The sequence below is a fragment of the Emys orbicularis genome, chromosome 21 (genome assembly GCF_028017835.1).
Source record: "Emys orbicularis isolate rEmyOrb1 chromosome 21, rEmyOrb1.hap1, whole genome shotgun sequence".
NCBI lineage: Eukaryota > Metazoa > Chordata > Testudines > Emydidae > Emys > Emys orbicularis.
In genome coordinates this window covers 17,470,281-17,492,894 of record NC_088703.1, presented here as the reverse complement: position 1 = coordinate 17,492,894, position 22,614 = coordinate 17,470,281, and the positions used below count along the sequence as shown (strand labels likewise).

At 61.2% G+C, this 22,614-nt stretch overlaps 1 protein-coding gene and 1 long non-coding RNA gene across 2 annotated transcripts; one reads left to right on the top strand and one right to left on the bottom strand.

Annotated features, from left to right (window-relative positions):
• Positions 1–3,061: 3,061 nt before the first annotated feature.
• Positions 3,062–9,435, top strand: CHMP2A (charged multivesicular body protein 2A). The gene is made up of 7 exons (XM_065420947.1): positions 3,062–3,123; positions 5,640–5,725; positions 6,640–6,829; positions 7,085–7,264; positions 7,589–7,719; positions 8,279–8,340; positions 8,649–9,435. The coding sequence occupies exons 3-7, from the start codon at positions 6,662–6,664 to the stop codon at positions 8,768–8,770; spliced, it is 663 nt and encodes a 220-aa protein (XP_065277019.1). The 5' UTR covers positions 3,062–3,123; positions 5,640–5,725; positions 6,640–6,661; the 3' UTR covers positions 8,771–9,435.
• A 509-nt stretch (positions 9,436–9,944) lies between these two features.
• LOC135893229 (uncharacterized) lies at positions 9,945–19,085 on the bottom strand. The gene is made up of 3 exons (XR_010562323.1): positions 18,885–19,085; positions 13,075–13,175; positions 9,945–10,089 (listed from the first exon to the last, which is right to left on the bottom strand). It is a non-coding gene; the product is annotated as an uncharacterized LOC135893229 (long non-coding RNA).
• Between the last annotated feature and the right edge of the window lie 3,529 nt (positions 19,086–22,614).

Here is a 22,614-nt window from a genome sequence, read left to right as displayed (position 1 = left end):
CTTGGAAGGGAAGGGCTGATCTCTGGTGCCAGGGTGAGAATCCAGTGGCCAAGAGGGGGCCCAGCTGCCTGGAAGTGGGGGATGGGCATCCAACCTCTGGCTGAGTCAGCAGTTGCCTCTTCCCCTGCTGCAGAGGTGCCTGGGGCTCAGCGTGGAGGGAGAATTCCCCATCAGAAGGAAACTGTAGGGCGGGGGGTGGCCTGTTCCTACAGCCGTCCCCCGCCTGGCCTGCGGCAGCCAGTTCTAGCTGCAAGTAACCCGCAGCCTGGGCGCCGCAGCAGCTTCTGTGGGGTCCTCTGCCCCTGTGTGCACCCTTGGAGGGGAGAGGGTGGGGCCAGCTGCACTAAGGGAGTGGTGGTTGGGGGATGTTTGCAATCTAAGCTCCTTCACCTGCCCTCTGCAGGGTCTGGGCCCTGCTGCCTACCTGCCTTCCAGGTGCCCTGTACGGCTGCCTTTGCTCCTCTCTGGCTGGGCGTGGACTGAGCTCTGACGCGGCCCCTTGCCGAACCAGGACCACGTGGTGGCCTTGGTGGGGCAGGCGATCCCTGTGGGAAGGAGGCTGCCAAGAAGCTGGGATTGGGCCTTGTCGCCAGGCCTGAGGCAGTGTGAAATGTTGTCTCCCCATGTCCCACAGGGGCTGAGCCATGGTGGCGGGAGGCTCGGTTCCGCATGGCGCAGGGCAGGCAGATGAGATGGAGGGGTGGGGGCTGAGGGCAGTTTCCTGCCCAGGAGCAGGGAAGTGTCACTTTGCTCTCCTGTTATCCCCTGTACTGGGCTGTTTGTGCTGGAGCCCAGCTCACAGATGAGGTGATTCCCCCCCACCTCCCTGCCCTGACTGGGCAGCCCCTTGTCCCCTTTTCCTCACTGGGCTGGGGCTCCAGGGGTGCTAAGGTTGGAAGGGATGGTTGTGATCATCTAGTCTCATTGCTGGCCACCCCAGGCTCTCATGCTGCCACTCCCCTGGGTGGTCTCAGGGGAGATGGGGGGTCAGCCCTTGCATCGCTATGGCTGGTGTACTGCTTGTGTGTCCAGCCCTGATGCAAGGAAGGCCCAGTCCCTGCCCAGAGGGGCTTCCAGCCCTATGGATCCAGAGCCCCGGTGACCGCTGCTGTCACTGGGCCCTGGGATGGGGCTGTGTAGCAGCCGGGGGCCAGGTTGCGTTAGCGGGAGTATGACCGCCCCAGAGGGATGCCAGGACTTGGTAGGGAGCCCTATGCTTCAGAGGGCTGTGGGGGGAAGGGCCCTGTCAGGGGATGACCCACGTGTGTGTATGGCCCAGGGACCACTTGGGAGAGGAAATGGGGTTTATAAGCCCCCCTTGGGCAGGTGCAATGATCATGAGGTGAGAGGAACCTGGCAGGGGGGTGTCTGAATTTTGATCCAGCGGTGTCCCTGCACTAACAGTGTTTGGTTCCTGCAGCCCACCTCTACCCATAGCCTCACCCCAACTTGTCCCCTTCCCCGCACTACCAACCCCTCCCCCCCACTTCCCACACAGTCTCCTCAATTGGGCTCCTCCTTCCCACCCCGCTCTAGCTTGTCCCCTTCCCCAGCCCCCGGCTTTAACACAAACTTCTCAACTGGGCTCCTGCTTCCCACCCCTACCCGTAGTTCTGCCTTCCCCCCACTCATCGCTCCCCCCAACCAGCCTCCTGCTTCCCACACCCTCCTCAACTGAGCTCCTGCTTCTCCCTGTCCCCAACCCCCCTGCATCATAGCCCCACGCAGTCCTGTCCCCTCGACCCATTTCAACCCCCGCTCAACCTGCCTCCCAGACTGACTGTAGCCCAATCCAACCACCCCAGTCTTCTCCAATGCAGCCCCTGCCCCCATCTCCCCCTCCTCCCCCCATCCTGCCACCAGCCCTTCTGCTCTACCCAGCCCCCCCCTCTGCCCCACCCTCCCCTAGACTTCTATCAGCTCCCTGCCCAATGCACCTCAGCTTCCGCACCCCTCCCCCTGCTCCCACTCCACTCATATCCCAGCCCCTCCCTCTGCCCCACCCTAGGATTGCAAGGTGTCCAGTTTTCAACGGGAACTCCTAGTCAAAAAGGGATCCTGGTGACTCCGGTCAGCACTGCTGACCGGGCAGTTAAAAGTCCAGCTGGGAAGCGCCCGGCATGTCCCTCTGGCTCCTAGACGTAGGGGCGGCCACAGAGGCGCCATGCGCTGCTCCTGCCTGCAGGTTCTTCCCTGAGCGCTGGCTCTGCAGCTCCCATTGGCTGTGAGCCACGGCCAATGGGAGCTGAGGGGGCAGCGTGCCTAGCCCCTTGGTTGACCCTCCGCCTAGGAGCTGGGGCCCAGAGGGACATGCCCCCGCTTCTTGGGAGCTGCCTGAGGTCAGTGCCACTTGGAGCCCTCACTCCCTCCTGCACTCCAACCCCCTGCCCCAGCCAGGAGCCACCTCCTGAACCCCTCATTTCTGGCCCCACCCTGGATCCAGCACCCCCGCTAGGGTGACCGGACAGCAAGTGTGAAAGATGGGGGTGGGGGGTAATAGGTGCTCACATAAGACAAAGCCCCGAAGAGCGAGACTGTCCCTACAAAAGCGGGACATCGGGTCACCCTACTCAGCCCAGAGCCCTCACCCCCTCCCACATCCCAATCCCCGGTCCCGTGAAAGTGAGCGAGGGAAGGAGGGAGGGGGATGGAGCGAGTGGGGGCGGGGCCTCGGGAAAGGGGCGGGGCAGAGTGTTCGGGTTTCTGCCATTAGAAAGTTGGCGACCTACGTTCCCCCCAGCCCCCACGTCAGCTCCCTGCCCACCCGCCATCTCCCCCTCTTCTGCCCCCACCCCCTCAGCCCCTCCCCCGTGTCTCTCCTGTGGGGGCGGGGCGCTAGAGAGACGGGGGGGAGGGGAGGCGCTCGGGGGTGCCCCTCTAGCCCTCCTCTCTGTGGTCTGCCGGGGGGGGGGGGGGCGGAGGGGGATCGTAGTGCCCTTCCTCTCGATGGTGATTTCCGGGCGGGGGACTCTCTCTCTCTCTCTCTCTCTGTGGTACCCGCGCGGGCGGGGCTCCGCCCACCACTATCGTCACCTGACGCCCCGCCCGTCACGTGCTCTGTGACGTCAGCGGGGCGAAGGCGGAAGTGAGAGAAGGAAACAGACAGACAGAGAGCGGCGGCGGGTGAGACCCCAGGGGGGGGGGGCTCTTGGGGGAGGGTCCCGGGGGGTGTCTCCGCCTCCTTCATTTCCATGGGGCGGGCGGGGTCTCTGTAGCGCCGGGGGGCAGCGCTGCCCCCCCCCGACATGGGGGGAGTCCGGCCCGGGGCGGGGAGAGCGGGAGGGGGCTGAGCCCCCTGCAACGGCGGACGGGGGGTTGGGTCAGAGGGGTTGGGGGGTGTAGAGAGGAGGGGTGGGGCAGGGGGGCTGGGTGTAGGGGGTGGGGCATAGTGGGGTGGGTTAGGGGACAGGGGGGTTGGTGGTAGGGGGAGGCTGGGTGCGGGGAGGAGGGGTGGGGCATAGTGGGGAGGGGTAGGGAGGCTGGGTGCAGGGAAGAGGGGTGGGGAGGGTTAGAGGTAAGGGGGCTGGATGTAGGGAGGAGGGGTGGGGAGGGTTAGGAGGGCTGGGTGTAGGGAGGAGGGCTGGGACATAGTGGGGAGGGGTAGGGGGGCTGGGAGGAGGGCTCTGGAGGGCCCAGCTGTGGGAGGGGGCCAGGTGGATTAATTGAAATCACCTCATGTGAAGCCTCTATTAAAACCATCAATTATAATCAACTTTTGCCAGTTACTTTCCAAAGAAAGGGGCATCTTCCCCCCCTGGTGGGGTCACTAGACCCATTCACACATATTGGTTTACAGCTAATAACAGAGCTTGGATGCCGGAAGTGGGACATCTTTGTGCTACCTAGGAGGGCTCCCTATAATTGTATATGTTTGTTTAAGTAACTATGTAGCTTAATACTCTCAAATTCTTATGAATTAATTGGCCTTTTTCACTATGTTAGTAAATAGCGAATGCCAAATTGCTTATCTCCTAGAGAATTAACTGCTCACACAGGATTTGTGTCAAGCATTTGGATGGTTACTGGAGTTTTAACTACCTGCACAAAACCACATCTAAAATGTACTTTTATTAACCAAAACAACCCTAAATGTTTTAGATCCATAAATGTCTCATATCAGAACAGTTTTCATGTTTACAGCAAAATGATTCGTTATTAACTGGAGGGTTTAACTGTCCTCAGTTAATTAAACTGATTATTTCAAATCATCCTGGGGGGAAATTTTCAGATCTGCCCAAGTGAAAGTGACTGAGCTTAAGTTCCTACTTAGGTCTTTTGAAAATAAGAGCAACAGAGGGTCCTGTGGCACCTTTAAGACTAACAGAAGTATTGGGAGCATAAGCTTTCGTGGGTAAGAACCTCACTTCTTCAGATGCAAGTCGCATCTGAAGAAGTGAGGTTCTTACCCACGAAAGCTTATGCTCCCAATACTTCTGTTAGTCTTAAAGGTGCCACAGGACCCTCTGTTGCTTTTTACAGATTCAGACTAACACAGCTACCCCTCTGATACTTGAAAATAAGAGTTTCCTAAATAGCTAGCAGCAAATACACCTCTACCCCGATAAAACGCGACTCGATATAACACGAATTCAGATATAACGCAGTAAAGCAGTGCTCTGGGGGGGGGGCTGCACACTCCGGTGGATCAAAGCAAGTTCGATATAACGCGGTTTCACCTATAACACAGTAAGATTTTTTGGCTCCCGAGGACAGCGGTAGAGGTGCATCTCCAATGGTTGGTGATGGGACACTACATGGGTAGGGAGTTACTACAGCAAATTCTTTCCCAGGTGTCTGGCTGGTGGTTCTTGCCCACATGCTCTGGGTGTAACTGATCGGCATATTTGGGGTCGGGAAGGAATTTTCCCTGGGGCCGGATTGGCCGAGACCCTAGGGGTTTTTTGCCTTCCTCTGCGGCATGGGACAAGGGTCACTTGCAGGGTTTAACTAGTGTATATGGTGGAATCTCTGGAACTTGAAGTCTCTAAATCATGACTTGAGGACTTCAGTAATTCAGGCAGAGGTTAGGGGTATATTACAGGAGTGGGTGGATGAGGTTCTGTGGCTTGCAATAGTTCCTTCTGACCTTGAAGTCTGAGTCTGTAATTACTTTGGCTGAGCCATTGGGCTGTATTTATAAAGCTTGACCTCAGGCGTTTGATATCTCCCCCCCCCCCCCAATTCTTTGTGTAGGAAAACCACCTTGAATGCAGCGGTTTTGGTAGAGGCTCATGGATTCAGCATATTTACTTTATATTTAAGCATTTGAAGAGATTATCATAAATTTAGGCTTTAACATACTTTGTATTAAATTCAGCTTTTGTTTTAAAAAGAAAAATTTATTATAATTTAACACACAAAATAAAACAAATTCTGGTTTAAATTAAAAAAAATCTGATTTCAGCAAAAATTATTGATTTTTATCCAGCCTGGGGTGGGGGCTGGGGCCTGGAGCACTGTGGTGGGAGCAGGGGGTCTTGGGGGCATAAGCCTTCCTAGGCCACTGGGGCTGTGCCCTTTCCTGCAGTGGCACTGGGCTCCATTCCCTCTGGCAGCGTGTCCGGCCGGAGCAGTACCCCAAACCCAGGCCTCAGAGAGACGTTTTCACCACCACTAACCTTCCCCTCCTGTCTCTGCAGCTCGCTCTGTGTGTGCGCACCTGACTCCAGCATTTCCTGCCTCCTCCAGCCGCCACCCCCTGTAACGAGCCTGCTTTCTCCCCTGGGTGAGTACTGGGCTGGCTGGCTGGCCCTGAGCGCCTCCCGGGGTTGGGGGTAGTGTTTCCCCTTCATTCTCAGGGTCAGCGCTGCCAGCAGCTGGGATCAGCTGTGGCCCCAAATGAATGGGGGGGGGTCTGTGCCCTGCTTGGCTCCTGCAGAGCAGGTTGTCCTGTCTGTGGAGGTGCGTGAATGGAGCATGGCGGGGGGAGGGTCTCCCTGGGGTGGGGTCCAGGGGGTTCCCTCCCTCCAATGGAGCTGCCTGCTGCTCTGACACCTCTCCTCCCTTAGAGGCAGCCAGCCCCCTTCACCGTGCCTCCCTGCCCAGGCTGGAGCAGGGGCTGCCCAGGGTTGCCATGCAGGTCCCTATTGCGTGTGCAGCCTGGAGCTGGGTCTGGCCCCTCTCCCAGGAGCTGCTGGGCCAGGGAAGGGTCCAGTTGGGCTGGGCCTGACCCTGGGACTGGCACAGCAGTGCCCTGGATGTGTCGGGACAGGCTGGGCTGCTGGTGGGAAATGCACAGAGGTTGTGGCAGGGTGCACCCAGAAAAGTGCTGGGCGGGAGGAGGGAACAGGACAGAGGGAGCCCCCTGTGCACCCAAGACAGCTGTAGATGATGGAGCCAGCCCCACAGATACTCCTGCCTTGTTACCATTGCATGGCCTGGAGGGGGACAGCCTGGCCCAGCCAGCTTTGCGGGGAAGAGTCTGGTTCCAGAGAACCCAGCTCTGAGCCCCCAAGGGGGTAGAGCTGCCCTGCCCCCTGGGGTGTGGGGCGGAGACTAGCCCTGACCAGCTGTCTGCCCCACTCACTGTCGGATCCAGAGCATTCGCTCCCCATCTCCCAGCCTGGGCTGCTCAGGGGCTCCCCTAGCTGTCCCCCTCCTGGCAAGTTCCTGAGCTGCTGCTGTCCCCCATGGCCACAGGCCGCCCCTTGTCCCGTTCAGGATGGACCTGCTGTTCGGGCGCCGGAAGACGCCGGAGGAGATGCTGCGGCAGAACCAGCGGGCCCTGAACCGGGCCATGCGGGACATGGATCGCGAGCGGCAGAAGCTGGAGACCCAGGAGAAGAAGATCATCGCCGACATCAAGAAGATGGCGAAGCAGGGGCAGATGGTGAGCGAGGGGCAGGGCCAGGGGGGAGCATCTCCAGCTTGAGCCCAACCTGTCCCCCTCAGGGCGGGGTGAGGGTCATGGGGGGCGGGGGTGTCTCCAGCTGTAACCCACCCAGAGTGGAGGACACAATGAAGAGCATGGGGGTGTTCCTCGCTGTAACCCATCCCCCTGGCAGGACGTGGTGAAGAGCATGGGGGATGAGGGCTATGGGGGGGGTGTGTGTGTGGTCTCTGGCCGTAACCCATCCCCCGGCAGGACGCGGTGAAGATCATGGCCAAGGACCTGGTGCGAACCCGGCGCTACGTCAAGAAATTCATCATGATGCGGGCGAACATCCAGGCCGTGTCGCTCAAGATCCAGACCCTCAAGTCCAACAACTCCATGGCCCAGGCCATGAAGGGCGTCACCAAGGCCATGGCCACCATGAACAGACAGGTACGTGGGCTTCTGCCAGCCGGGCTGGGCAGCGGGGCAGGAGTGCTGGCCATGGGGGGAGCTCCTGGCTACTCCAGCCAGGCCTCTCCCAGCAGGGGGCACTGTGGGGTGCGGGGCAAGGTTCTGACCCATGCGTGGGGGTCCCTGGCTACTTCAGCCTCACTTCTCCCAGCAAGGGGTACTGTGGGGAGCAGGGCAGTGTGCTGGCCACGGTGCGTGGGCTCCTGGCTACCTCAGCCTGGCCTCTCCCAGCAGGGGGCGCTTTAGGGCCAGTCCATTCGATTTCCCCAGGGCAGTGACTGTATATTCCCCCCCCACCCCCAGCTGAAGCTGCCCCAGATCCAGAAGATCATGATGGAGTTTGAGAAGCAGTCGGAGATCATGGACATGAAGGAGGAGATGATGAATGACGCCATCGATGACGCCATGGGGGACGAGGATGATGAGGAGGAGAGGTGGGGGGAGCAGGGCAGGGGGGACTAGCTGGCTCGGGGGGGGAGGGGAAATGGGGCATGGGGCCTTTCCCCGCTAGTGACTGCCTGCTCCCATCCGGCCCCAGGGTGGGGATCTGGCTGGCTCAGGAGGGTGGGGAATGGGACCCTGGGCCTTTCCCCCTAGGGGGCGCCAGTTCTCATCTATCGCTGGCGCGGAGGGGACTGGATGGCTCGGGGGTGGGGAATGGGCCTTTTCCCCTCTACGGGGTGCTGGCTCCCATCCATCCCCAGGGCCCATCAGCAGGACAGTGACAGACTGAGCCCCCCAGAGGGGTTCCCCAGGCCGAGCAACACCCTTGGGGTGGGGATGAGCTCACCCAGCTGGTGGCCGCTCCAGGGATACACCAAGTGCATTGTCCTGGTACCTCTCCCCAGGTGTGTGGGGACCCGGGCTGCTGGGTGCGTGGGGTGCTGGCTCCTCCTCTCCAGCCTGGTTATCTGGGGGCGTGGCTCTTTCCCCTCTGCGTGTGGGGGGTCTTGGCCGTGTCCCTGCTCTCACCCGCCCATCTCTGCCCCCCAGCGATGCTGTGGTGTCCCAGGTGCTGGACGAGCTGGGCCTGACCCTGACGGATGAGCTCTCCAGTGAGTATCCCAGCTGCGGGTGTGGGGGGGAAGGGCTCTGGCAGGAGGCACTCACAGGCCCGGGGGGCTGGGAGCCAGGTCCCCCTGCGGCTGGGTCATGGGGGAGCATAGCTGCCGGGGGCGCTGGGCAGTGCGGGGGAGGCCTTTGCTGCCTGACCCTGCCAGTGCCTGGGAGATGGGGGGCTGTGGGGGGCTCTGGGCGGGCTGCCCCCCTCCCTGCAGACCTTCCCTTGACGGGGGGCCTCGCTCATTGGGGGACGTGGGGGCTGTGGGGTGCTCTGGGCGGGCTAACCCTCCTCTCCCCGCAGACCTGCCCTCGACGGGGGCCTCGCTCAGTGTGACGGCTGGAAAGAAGGCCGAGCCCTCCGCGGCGCTGGCGGATGCCGATGCCGACCTGGAGGAGCGGCTGAAGAACCTGCGCCGGGACTGAGGGGCTGGGGCTGCCCACCTCTCCCCACACCGTGCTGTCCTGGGTACCCCGCCCACCGCTGGCCTCTGCTCTCAACACCCCAGGGGCTGCGACTGCTGCCTCTGCCCTTCTCTGGGCACCTCCCCCCAGCCACCCCTCTGCCTATGTGGGGGGACTAGGTGGTGGGGTGCAGGGTCCCTGCCAGTTTGGGGGGGCAAGTCCCCTACCCCAGGGTATGGGGGGAAGGGGTCAGCTATGGGGCTGCTGCGGCTGTCCAGGGGGTGGAGGAATCATTTCTGTGGGCTTGGGGGGGCTCTTAACCCTTTAGCTTCCAGCTCAAGTACACTACAGGTGGGGGGTGTCTTTTCTACAATGGCCGTCACCCCCCAGGAGCTGCCAGCTCAGGCTGGATTCATCCCCCCCACAGAGGGAGGGAGGCTGGCTCTGGGGAGAAGCAGGTCGGCAGATGCTGCACCAGCCCAGGGATATATATGTGTGTACGCTTCGGGGGGCTGGGCTTATAGGATGGGGGCAGCTGGGCGCACCCACTAGAGCCTGGTTCTGGGGGGCACAGGCTGGGAGGTCCCCCCCCTCCTGGCACGGAGCTCTCCATCCTGTGCAGGGGGTGGGGGGCTGTGCTGAGACCCTCCTGCCTCCATCTGCTGGCTGGCTGGGGGGAGGGGCTGTAATAAAGGCTGTAGATTTGTATCCATGGCGCCTGCTGGCTGATTCTTGCCCCATAGATGGGGGGGCTGACCAGGCAGAGCCCCCCCCCCCCCATCTCCTCTGCAGTGAGCTGGGGGTTGAGGGGGAGCTGTCCTATGCGGCTGCCTCCCCCTGGGTTGGAGCAGAGGAGGGGCCATGGGGATCCCCTCACCTGCTCTGAGCATTCGGCCCCCCCCTTTGCTGCTGGCCGCCCCACATCTCCCTCCTCCAGGGGATCCTGGAGCCCTGCCCCCCCACACCTGGATGCATCATTGTTCCTGTGGGGGGGAGGTTGGTGCCCCTTGCCTAGTGCTGGGCAGGAAGGGACTGATGGTGATGGGTCAGGAGTAGTGGATGGGGTGGGCTGAGGGGGGGTAGGAGGTTGGGGGGAGGGCACTGGAGGCATGTTACAGGGGGAGTGCTGAGTGGAGAGGAGGTGGGGGGTGTACGGCTGGCGCTCATTGATCACTCACACCTAGCCCAGGTAAAACGCTGCCAGTTTATTACACTGCCCCCCATCCCCCCTGAATCCGGAGCAGCTGCCCCCTCCACGGCCGCTGGCGTTGCTCGGCGGCGCTTCGCCCTCGCTGCCGGGCTCCCCCGGGTGACGCTGCGCCCATTGGCCACGCCAGCGCCTGCAAGAGAGGAGCAACTGCTCAGCCTGGTGGGGGGAGGGGAACGGCCCTGGGTCCCTTCATGTTCCCCATGTCTGACTGCCACTGGCCTGGAGCGGCCATCAGAGCCAGGCAGCACCTACCCCTGCCACCAGGCCCCCTGCTTCCCACCGCCCCCGGCCTGGAGCTCCATTTCCAAACTCCCTTTAAACACAGCGGGGCAAAAATTGACCGTGGGCTGGAGATGCTCCCCATCAGAAGGAGTTTGGGATGGAAAATGGGGGAACAAAATAATCAGTGTGAGACTTGATCTACAAAATCCATTTCTGCCCCGAAACGAGTCTGTAAATGCACAGGAATCTGGCAGCTGGAGCTGGACGGTGGGGTTGCTTTGACTACATCGAACACCTTAAACACGTGCATGAGGACTCCAACTGTCTTTTCCTTATCTGCACTTCCACACCATGTGGCTGTGAACTAGGGGGTATGGATATGATGTAGGGGTGTGTGAGTGTGAACTAGGGAAGGTTGTAAATGTGAACCAGGGGGTGTAAATTGAACCAGGAAGTGTGGATGTGAATGACTGGGTGTAGATGTGAATGGGGGTGTGTGGATATGGACCAGAAAAGGTAGATGTGAACCAGGGGTGTAAATTGAACACAGGGGAGTGGATGTTAGCAACAAGAAGAAAGTCAAGGAAAGTGTGGGCCCCTTACTGAATGAGGGAGGCAACCTAGTGACAGAGGATGTGGAAAAAGCTAATGTACTCAATGATTTTTTTGCCTCTGTCTTCACGAACAAGGTCAGCTCCCAGACTGCCGCACTGGGCAGCACAGTATGGGGAGAAGGTGACCAGCCCTCTGTGGAGAAAGAAGTGGTTCGGGACTAATTAGAAAAACTGGACGAGCACAAGTCCATGGGGCCGGATGCGCTGCATCCGAGGGTGCTAAAGGAATTGGCGAATGTGATTGCAGAGCCATTGGCCATTATCTTTGAAAACTCATGGCGATCAGGGGAGGTCCCGGATGACTGGAAAAAGGCTAATGTAGTGCCCATCTTTAAAAAAGGGAAGGAGGAGGATCTGGGGAACTACAGGCCTGTCAGCCTCACCTCAGTCCCTGGAAAAATCATGGAGCAGGTCCTCAAGGAATCAATTCTGAAGCACTTAGAGGAGAGGAAAGTGATCAGGAAGAGTCAGCATGGATTCACCAAGGGCAAGTCATGCCTGACTAACCTAATTGCCTTCTATGAGGAGATAACTGGGTCTGTGGATAAGGGGAAAGCAGTGGATGTGTTATTCCTTGACTTTAGCAAAGCTTTTGATACGGTCTCCCACAGTATTCTTGCCAGCAAGTTAAAGAAGTATGGGCTGGATGAATGGACTATAAGGTGGATAGAAAGCTGGCTAGATCGTCGGGCTCAACGGGTAGTGATCAGCGGCTCCATGTCTATTTGGCAGCCGGTTTCAAGAGGAGTGCCCCAGGGGTCGGTCGGTCCTGGGGCCGGTTTTGTTCAATATCTTCATTAATGATCTGGAGGATGGCCTGGACTGCACTCTCAGCAAGTTTGCAGACGACACTAAATTGGGAGGAGTGGTAGATATGCTGGAGGGTAGGGATAGGATACAGAGGGACCTAGAGAAATTAGAGGATTGGGCCAAAAGAAACCTGATGAGGTTCAACAAGGACAAGTGCAGAGTCCTGCACTTAGGACCAGAAGAATCCCATTCACTGTTACAGACTAGGGACCGAGTGGCTAGGCAACAGTTCTGCAGAAAAGGACCTAGGGGTTACAGTGGACGAGAAGCTGGATATGAGTCGACAGTGTGCCCTTGTTACCAAGAAGGCTAACGGCATTTTGGGCTGTATAAGTAGGGGCACGGCCAGCAGATCGAGGGACGTGATCGTTCCCCTCTATTCGACATTGGTGAGGCCTCATCTGGAGTACTGTGTCCAGTTTTGGCCCCACACTCCAAAAAGGATGTGGAAAAATTGGAAAGAGTCCAGCAGAGGGCACCAAAAATGATGGGGCTGGAGCACATGAGTTATGAGGAGAGGCTAAGGGAACTGGGATTGTTTAGTCTGCAGAAGAGAAGAATGAGGGGGGATTTGATAGCTGCTTTCAACTACCTGAAAGGGGGTTCCAAAGAGGATGAATCTAGACTGTTCTCAGTGGTACCAGATGACAGAACAAGGAGTAATGGTCTCAAGTTGCAGTGGGGGAGGTTTAGGTTGGATATTAGGAAAAACGTTTTCACTAGGAGGGTGGTGAAGTAGTGGAATGGGTTACCTAGGGAGGTGGTGGAATCTCCTTCCTTAGAGGTTTTTAAGGCCCGGCTTGACAAAGCCCTGGCTGGGATGATTTAGTTGGGGATTAGGTCCTGCTTTGAGCAGGGGGTTGGACTAGATGACCTACTGAGGTCCCTTCCAACCCTGATATTCTATGATGTGAATCAGGGAGGTTGTAGGTTTGAACTGGGGGTATGGATATTAATGAGGGGGTGTGGATGTGAACCAGGGAGTGTGGATGTGAATAAGGGTGTGTGTGTAGCTGCCTCTTACGATTAAAAAAGTTAAGTCAAAAGCATATTATCCCTTTAACTCAAAAATGGTCTCTTGCAAACCTGGCGCTTGCTCTGTGCGGCCAATGGGACCAGCAGCCACGTGCCAACCAGCTCCAGCACCTGGGTACCTCCAGTGCCATCACCCGGGAGACGGTCGGCTGGCAACTGTTGCGGGGGCCCGAACCCACTGGGGTGCAGGGGGTTGCTTTGGGGAGGCCAAGCCAGACTCAAGCATGGGCTGAGAGGGGACCCAGCTGTGGGTGTGTGGCTCTGGGCTGGGGCTGTGCTCCTCGGGGGCTGCCCAGGGAAGCAGCTGAGCTAAAGCAGGGGCTTAGGGGAGTGGTGCAGGGTGGGGGGCACAGCACTCCCCCCTGCCGCCCGCCCGCTATCCCAGCCCTGGGCTCCCCCTGCCCTCCCCATGAGGCTGGGGGAGGGGAACTCACCGTGGTGGGGGGGCTGCTAGACCTTGATGCCCAGAGCACGGAGACACTCGTGGTACGATTCCATCAGCTCCTTGCACGACTCCTCCCCGTTCTCACTTACGCTGTGAAGACATTGAGAGGTCATTAAATGGGGCGGGGGACCTGCCTGGCTCTCAGCCATGGGCCCAAATAGGCCAGTATCCTGTCCCCTCCCTGACCCCTGGATCAGAGCCACCGGCCCATTTACCCTGGTATCCTGCCCCCGGATCAGACCCAAGGCCCATCTAGCCCAGTATCCTTTGTGCCCATCTCCCTAAAAGCTGAACAAAGAGGCTGGGAAACTGATAAGCCCCTCTTATCTTGTCCCTCCCCTCCCTCCCTCCTCCACATGCCTTCCTCCAGTCAGACCCTTATCTGCAAGGGGTGCCTATGGGGAGGGCTGGCGGGTGGGTTAGATTAGCCAGACACACCCCACCCCCTGCAGCCTGTCCGGGGGTCTGGCATGGTGCCCATGTGGGGCTGGGGGAGCTGTGGCACAGGGAGAGCGACAGGCTCGGGGTGCTGCGCTTGGAGCAGGCCAGGGCCACGCGAGGGCAGCAGAGGGCTGGCACTGGGCGAAGCTGGAGATGCCCCATTGCCAGGGCTGGTGGGAATGGGGAGTCTGGCGCTGCAAGGGGTGCCCTACATAGGATCTTATTGCCCTGTGCAGCGGGGTCCCTCCATGTGCCCGTGTTCCCTGACTGTGAGGTCCTGGGCCATGATCAGGCTGTTGGGGGGGGAGGAGAGATCCTACTTTTACTGTAATACACCTAATAAATAATGTACAGTGTCTAGCGCAGTGGGGTCCTGGGCCATGACTGGAGCTCTTAGGCACTACTGTAATACCCCTAATAAATAATGTACAGTGCCTAGCACCATGGGGGCCATGACTGGGGCTCCTAGGTACTACCATAATACACCTAATACCATAATAATAATCATCATAGTTCAGTGGGAGGCAGTGTGGCCTAGTGGAGAGAGCACAGGACTGAGATTAACCTGCTGGGTGACAGTGGGTGAGCCACCCCTGCCTCAGTTTCCCCATCTGTACAATGGGGAATAACCGACCTCGGTAAGGCGCTCTGTGATCTGCTGGTGGGTGGTGCTGAGGGAGCTCTAGGGCTGATAAGAGGGGACCCAGACCTGCAGGTTGGGCGAGGGGGGGTAGGCCAGGATCCCTCTCATCCCAAAGCCAGGCTGCTTGGGAGGTGCGGACGCCCCACCAGTCGGTTAGGGCTGCAGGTTGCAGATAAGGGGCAGCTGCAGAGCTGCGGGGACGGGGAAGGGAGGTCACAGGGCAAGGGCGGGGCGCTGATGAGCCACAATTGCAGGGGGCTGGAGCCTGGCGCCCTTTGGAGCCGATGGAAACGCCCCCCATCACTGCGCCTGCCCCCTCCCCCCAGCCATGAGCCAGGCTGTGCGGTTAAAGCCCTGAGCTGGGGCTCAGGACGCCAGGGATTGAGCCCCACTATACGTGTGTCGGGGGAAGGCCCCGGGTGGGAATCAGGGCGTATCCAGTTGCCACCACCTCTGGGGCTGGGTGGGTGACGGGCCTGAATTGCCAGGGTCTCGGTTAGTGGTGGAGGAGGGACAGTGAGGGGTTAATGGAGGGTGGGGGGAGGGGGAGTGTTTCCACCCCGGCCACTGAGGGGTTAATGCCCGCCATGTGCCCGCACCCCCTTCCCGGCCTCCCCGTTACTCCCGCCTGGCTGCCCCGGCGGCTCCTTTCTCCGCAGCTAATGAGGCCGGGGATGAGTCAGCAGCACCGCGCCCTCCTGCCCCGCGGCCGCCCGGCCCACACGCCCCAGCTCTGCTTGGCCCCACCAGCCCGAACCTGGGGGGCTGGCAAGGGCTACAGTCGCTCTGTAGGGGTAGGGGGTGAAGGAGGTGTCTCCCTGAGACACCGGGGGGCAGGCAGGGCTGGAGGGGGTGTCCCTGGGGATCACTGTGAGGCTGGTGGGGGTGGAAGAGGGGTCTCTTGGGGGCACCATGGGGCAGGCGGGGGTCTCTTGGGGGCACCATGGGGCAGGCGGGGTTGGAAGAGGGGTCTTTCGGGGGCACCATGGGGCAGGCAGGGGTGGAAGAGGGGTTTCTCGGGGGCACCATGGGGCAGGCGGGGGTGGAGGGGGTGTCCCTGGGGGTCACTGTGGGGCAGGAAGAGGGTCTCTCGGGGGCACCATGGGGCAGGCGGGGGTGGAAGAGGGGTCTCTCGGGGGCACCGTGGAGCTGGTGGGGGTGGAAGAGGGGTCTCTCGGGGGCACTGTGGGGCAAGCCTCCATTTCCTCCCCCTCCTCTGGCATGCCTGCTCCCTGCTGCCATGGAAACGGGGTGGCAGAGCCGAATGTAGGTCATTGGCCATCGTGCTGGTAGCAGCTTAGCCGGCCCCACGTGTCCCGGTGGGTGCCCACCATGGGGGGCATCTGCCCCGTGGGGCCGTGTCTCAGCGCAGCCACCGTGCCGGGGTCGGGGGGTTGCTGACTCTGGGGATGGGGTGGAAGCAGTGTGTGTGTGTGAGCAGGAGCGACCGTGGGTGGGGGCCTGGGAGCCAGGACTCCTGGGTTCTCTCCCCAGCTCGGGGAGAGGAGGGGATCTAGCAGGTAGACAGGCCAGTGGAAGGCCGGACTCCTGGGTTCTATGGTGCCCCCGTCTCCCCTGTGACCTTGGGCACGTCCCAAGTGGAGCTGCGGGGATCAGGTCGGATGGGGGGAGGGCGCAGTGGCCTCGCTAACCCCCTCGCACTAATTAACCAGCCTCCTCAGCGCCCGGCAGAGCAGATGGTGCCAGGTGCTGGGTCACGGCACGCCCCTGTCGAGCCACATTAGCCGGGGCTGGGAGATGGAAGGTGCTGCTGGGGGAGGCATCGCCCAGTGGGCTCTGCAGCCTGCGTGCCAATGCGGGGTGGGGCGCAGTGGGGCTGAGTGTGGTGGAGTCAGCTGGGGGCACCCCATGGGGAAGAGTGGGGTATGGTCCGGGCACGGCCAGGGGGCACCCGGGGGTCACGCGCAGCCCGTTGGCTGGATCAGCCCAGCTGCAGGAGACGTGAGCGGGGGATTTATAAATCATAGTAATAACTCTTGGCAGCACCGCGAGCAAAGCGCCTTACCCTGCGGGGGGCGCTCAGCCCCAATTACTAACCAAAGTGGGGGGGGGGGGCACGCACACGCCCAAGGTCACACGGGGGCAGAGCCAGGGAGAGAAGCCAGGAGTCCTGGCTCCCAGCCCCCCCCATTATAACCACTAGCCCCCACTTCCCTCCCAGAGCCAGGGAGAGAACCCAGGAGTCCTGGCTCCCAGCCTCCCTGCTCTAACCACTAGACCCCATTCCTCTCCAAGAGCTGGGCCAGAACCCAGGAGTCCTGGCTTGTCTCCCTGGGGGTCTCCACTGTTACTCTGGGGCCAGGAGAGGGGCACCCCATCTGCTGTGCTGCCTCCATGCCCCATGAGGCCCTGGGCTCTGTTACCCCCTCATCCGGCACCCATAGGGTAGGTGTGTCCCTGCTCTAACCCCCCATGGCAGCTTTAGCTGTGGAGTTATTTGGGGGTGAGGATCCGACAATGGGGTCTGCTCCCCTGCGCGGGGGAGGGGGGAGCAGGGACATGCTGGGGCCAGAGCTGGGCTCGGCAGCCCAAGGACAGCTGTGGGGATGGCACCAACTCTTGGGGGGGGGGGCAGGAAGGTGAACGGGGACAGGGCATGGCTAGGGGGGTGACACAACCACTGCACTGGACTTGTGACCCCGAGGGACTGACTCCGGGGGATGGGAACGTCCCCACTGAGCCCCCTGCCCCCCTGCCCAACCCCCACTGAGCCCCCGCCTCACTCCACTGAGCCCCCTGCCCCCCACCAACCCCTACTGAGCCCCCTGCCCCTCAGCACTGGGCCTGTGATCCCGAGGGACTGACTCCGGGGGATAGGAACAGTCTCAGTAACTGCCTGAGCCTCCTGCCCCCTGCTGGCCCCCAGCCCCCCTGCCTCACCCCACTGATCCCCCTGCTCCATGCCGACCCCCACTGAGCCCCCAGCCCCCTTGCCTCACCCCCACTGATCCCCCTGCCTCCCTGCCTCACCCCCACAGAGCCCCCTGCCAACCCCCACTGAGTCCCCTGCCCCACTGAGCCCCCGTCCAACCATCGCTGAGCCATTCCCCCACTGAGCCCCACCCCCATCTCTAGTTGACAGTGGGGTGGGGAGCCAGTAGGGAGTGATGGGACTGACAGCACCTGGGGGGGGGGGTGACCCACCCATCCCCATACACACCCCGCCATCCCCATACACACGCCTCCAGCCCCGTACACACCCCTCCATCCATCCCTATACACACCTCTCCATCCATTCTCATACATGACCCTCCATTCCCATACACAACCCTCCATCCAACCCAAAACCCCCCATCCATTCCCATAAAGACCCCTCCATCCCGAAACACACCCCTCCATCCATCCCTATACACCCCCTTCCTCCATCCCCATATACACCCCGCCTTCCCCATACACAACCCTCCATCCCCATATACACCCCTCCAGTCATCCAACCCCAAATACGCCACCGGGTCTATCACTGACTCCAGCTGCCTTCCCCCCCTCCCCACATTCACACCTTGTAACAAGGCACCGCTCCCAATGCACACCCACGGCACCGGCTCCCCATTCACACCCCTCATTCATTCCCCTCTGTCAGCTCCCTTCACTAACCCCCCAACCAATCTTTCTATGTCCTACACCTCTCTCTCACGCCCCGTGTATCTGGGGCTGGATGGTGGGGCCTGGTTTGGGGTCTGGGACCGCTGGGTGGCTGGGGCTCATTCTCCCAAGCGGAAGAGCCTTTGCCTCACGGAAGCCCCCACGTTCCCCATGGGGTTGGTCATGCTGGGAGGGGTGCTGGGCTGGCTGCTTCCTGGGGGTACCCTGAGGCCACGGAGCTCTCTCCAGGCTGGCCGCCCGAGGCCACGTCCTGCCGTTCCCTTCCGGTCCCTGCACCACATGGCCTGCGCCGAGGGCCCCTCTGCCTATCCCGGCCTGGGGAACCACGGAGCCAGGACCCACCGGCTCCCACCCTTCTGCCTCACCTGGGCTGGGCCCCCGCCCCACACACCAGGGCACTGGGTATGGAGTGCCTGGCACAGCTCCCTGTGCCCACCCCACTGAGACCCCCCCGCCTCACTGAGACCCCCACCCCACTGAGACCCCTACACCACTGAGCCCCCATTGAGTTTCCCTGCCCAAACCCCACTGAGATCCCCTGTGCCCAATCCACTGAGACACTCTGCCCCACTGAGACCCCCACCCCACTGAGACCCCCACTAAGCTCTCCTGTCCCCACCCAACAGAGCTGCCTGCCCACTGAGCTCCCAAGTAACCCAATGAATCTCCCCACCCCACTGAGCCCCTCAGCCCCATGAATGCCCCCAATCTCTACCCCACTGACCTCCACCTGCCTCACTGAGTTCCCCACCTCACTGAGTCACCTGCCTCATGAAAACCTTGAACCCTCACCCCACTGAGCCCTCCCTGCCCCACTTGCCCCACTAAGGCCCCCATCCCCAACCCACTGAGCCCCACTGAGCTCCCTGCCCCCACTCTACTGAGCCACCCTGCTGCCCCACTGACCACAGACCCACTGAGCCCTGCCACCCCTACCCCTATGAATCCCCCCTGCCTCCATTGCCTGGAGCCCCTGCCCCCCATTCCCTGCAGCGGCTCCCCATGGATCAGGTCGGACGGGGTGACAGACCCCTCCCCAGCAGTGCACCCCCCACACAACCCCGCATCGTGGCAGCTGCACCAGGACTCACCATTTCTCCATAGCTGTTTTGAGCTCGGCGCAGGGGGGCTGCCCCTCGGGTTCATCGGGGGCCCCCCCTTTGGGGGCCTCTCCCGGGCTGGGGCTGTCGGACATGCTGAGCCGTGTGTCTGTCCGTCCGTCTGGGTGCGGGGCGGGAGCGGTACCCGGGCAGCGGCAGGGGGTGGAGGATCGCGCTTGGGTATTCGAGATATGTCATAACTGCTCCGGGGTTAATGCACAGCGGCTTAGCCTGGGCCAGACGCCTCCCCCCCGCCCTGCCCTCCCCTCTCACTGCCGGCTGAACCTAGCCGGGACCCGGGCTGGAGGTTTCATCATGCGACTTGATCTTTAATTAAAGATTAATCTTTAATTCCTGGAGACTCCAGGACAATCCTGGAGGGTGGCAACCCTAACGGGTCTCTGGGGACCTGCCCCCCAGACGCTCCTTCCCCCTCCATGGCCCGGAGCCCCCCCCCCCCCCCCACCTCCCACCCTGGAAACACAGAGCCCTGCAGGCCACGGATCCCAGCCACGGACTCGCTGGGTTGAAGTGGGGCAGCCTCTGCATTGTGGGAACAGGGACTGATGGAGTTGGGGCGGGGGGCGCTGGACAGGGCAGCCTCCTCATCAGAGAGTGTGCGTGTGTACTGGTGTGTGTGTTTGTTAGTGTGTGTGCAGGGGGGGTTGCGGTGTTGTGGGGGGGCATTTGTGTGAGCATGTGTGCAGGAGGTATTGGGGTGTGGGGGGTGTTGGGGTGTGCGTGTGCAGGGTGTGTTGCAGGGGGTTTGTGTGTGTGTGTTTGTGTGTAGGGATTGTAGGGGTTTGTGAGCGTGTGTGCAGGGATGTTGGTGTGTGTGTGTGCATAGAGGGTGTTGCAGTGTGTGTGTGCAGGGAGTGTTTGTGTGTGTGCAAGAGGGCATTGTGGGGGAAGTGTGTGTGTGTGTGTGTGTGCAGGGGGTTGGGATGTGTGTGTGTGTGTGTGCAGGGAGTGTTGAGTGTGTGTGTATGTGCACAGAGGGTGTTGCGGGGTGTGTGTGCAGGGGGTGTTGGGGTGTGTGTGTGTGCAGCAGATTGTTTGCTGTGTGCGGCAGGGGAAGGCCGGGTTTTAGCAAGGTGTGATGGGGCCCGGATGGCTCTCGGTGAGCTCTGTGGGTCACAGAAAGGGCCGTGTGCGGCTGTGGGGCTGCACGCTCCAGTGGGCTGGGATTTGCTGGCTCATGGACCCCTCGCACTGGGGCTCCCTCCCACACTCCCCAGGGAGCTGCCGCCCGCCCCTGCTCCACCAGGTACAGCAGGGTGCCCACAACCAGACCCCAAACCCAGACCCGTCCCACACCCTACCAGCCCCAGCTGTGCCCAACCACCGAGATTTGGGTCAGGATGGCTGTGCTGCCCAATGCCACCCCCTCTGCCCTGCTCCCCGCTGCCCTGCATCCCAGGTGGGGCCTTGGCACAGGCACGCCACACCCCAGAGCCGGGCGCAGCAGGGGAGCGATCCTGGCACAGACAGGAAAGGCCTTGGCACCCCCAGGGAGAATGAATAGCTGAGTCATTTGGGGATTATGCAACACTGCCATCCACACAGCCACAGCTAATGTGGGGTGCAGTGCCCCCAGTGGCCATGCTGGGTACATGCAGTGTGAATGTTGTGTGTGCTAATAGGGACCTGCAGTGCCCCCCAGTGGACATGCTGGTACATGCAGTGTGAATGCTGAGTGTGCTAATGGGAAACTGCAATGCTCCCCCAGTGGCCATGCTGGGTACATGCAGTGTGAATGCTGAGTGTGCTAAAGGGAGCTTCAGTGTCCCCCCACCCGTCCCACCCAGTGGCCATGCTGGTACATGCAGTTTAAATGCTGGGTGCTAATGGGGTGCTGCAGTGCCCCCCAGTGGCCTAGCTGGTACATGCAGTGTGAATGCTGAGTGTGCTAATGGGTGAGGGGGCAGCAGTGCCCCCAGTGGTCATGCTGGCTACGTGGCGTGCGAGACACGCTTTGCTTGTTCCCTAGTTCTGACTCAGGCCAAAGCCCGTTCTAGCTGGATTCCCCTGGAAGTGGTCCCAGGGCTGAGGCTGGTGGGGGGTGTGTGTGTGCCCCCAAGCATGGTGTGAGACTCAGGAGCGAGGCCTTCTGGCCCCACAGTTCTTGATCCACCCTCACCACTGCAAGGGGCTGTTTATTTCCCAAGCCGCATTTGAAACGGGGGGGGGGGGAAGGTCCGTCCGTTGCCTGGAATGGTGCCCATCCTGCCCCATTGGCCCCAGTGGGGGTCTGGCTCCCACACGCAGCCTCCCCGGGGCGTGGGCACTGGTTGGGCGTAGATGGGACATGCAGCCCAATGACAGGTTTCAGAGTAGCAGCCGTGTTAGTCTGTATCCGCAAAAAGAACAGGAGTACTTGTGGCACCTTAGAGACTAACAAATTTATTAGAGCATAAGCTTTCGTGGGCTACAGCCCACTTCTTCGGATGCATATGCATATGCGAAAGCTTATGCTCTAATAAATTTGTTAGTCTCTAAGGTGCCACAAGTACTCCTGTTCTTTATGCAGCCCAATGGCTCCCCTGGTGGTTAGAGGCTCCATGCCTCCCTCCCCTCGACCACACATCCAGCCCGTCACCAGGAGCTCCCAGAGGGAGGAGGCTGGGGGGAGAGGGGGAGCCCAGCCAGCGTCCTGCCCTCAGTGCGGGGTCCACGGCTAGGAGTAGGCTGGGGCTGTCCAGCCAGACTCCTGAGTCCCGGGCCTGTGCTCCCTGTGTCCAGCCCAGGCCTTGGGCGTAGCTGGAGTGAGAGCAACACGGAGCCCCAGCGATGGGGAATCACCTCATCCCTCTGGGGAGCTGCCCCAGCCCCAATTCCCGCGGCTGGCCCCTGGGCACCTGGCTCCCCAAGGACTCAAGCACCCTGGAGCCCTGGCCAGCGGCTGTGGCCCTGCTCTGGCCGGCTGGGGGAAGGGACCCTCAGGGGTCAAGGGAGGGTGTCTGGGTGCCTGGCACCTCCCAGCCTTCTCTGGGTCGAGTTGGGGGGCTGCAGGACAGACTGAACAAGACCTGCACAGCCTGCTCTGCCCTGTGCCCCCTCCTCTCCCCTGTACCCCTGCTCTGCCCCCTGCCTTGCCCAATGCCCCCTGCTCTCTCCTTTGCCCCCTGCTCTTCCCCCTGCCCCTGGCCTCCCCGGTGACCCCTGCTCTCCCCCACCCACCAGAGACACCCTCTCCGCATCCCTCCCAGAGAAATCCTCGTTGTGCTGCTCCACCTCCCTCCTGCCCGCTGGAGACCCCGGCTCCGCCCTGCTTGGTGCCTCGTTCTAACCTGGATGCCAGCCAGATTCTCCTGCGGGGTCCCAGGGCTGGGGCCAGAGGAAGGGTGAGGGGCTCAGGAGGGAGGCCTCCGCCTGCTCTCCACTCCCTGCTGGAGATGAAGTCACCAGAGGCTGCTCCGGTGGGGGCTGGAGGCTGCCGACCTCACAGGCTTGCACCACCATCAAAGCCACAAGGAGCCGCTTATTTCTCAAGGCATGATTGTGCCAGCTCGATGAAGGGGGGTGGGGGGGAGGGAGTGTCACACTCAGCCAGGCTGGGCTATAAACGCCCTCCCCAGGGCGAGCGCCCGCAGGGCCCAGGCACCAACGCAGCTGCCAAGGGGCACGACCCGCCCTGCCCCATAGTCCCCAGGGGCACCAATTGGGCGCAGAAGGGGCGCGCAGACCGGGGTCTCCCCTGATGGCTGTGTGACCCCAAACA

Excerpts from the sequence above, each read along its gene's own strand:
- CHMP2A (XM_065420947.1), top strand. The coding sequence starts at position 6,662 with ATGGACCTGCTGTTCGGGCGCCGGAAGACGCCGGAGGAGATGCTGCGG. Across the intron at positions 6,830-7,084 it reads TGGCGAAGCAGGGGCAGATG|GACGCGGTGAAGATCATGGC; the intron begins GTGAGCGAGGGG and ends ATCCCCCGGCAG. Across the intron at positions 7,720-8,278 it reads GAGGATGATGAGGAGGAGAG|CGATGCTGTGGTGTCCCAGG; the intron begins GTGGGGGGAGCA and ends TCTGCCCCCCAG.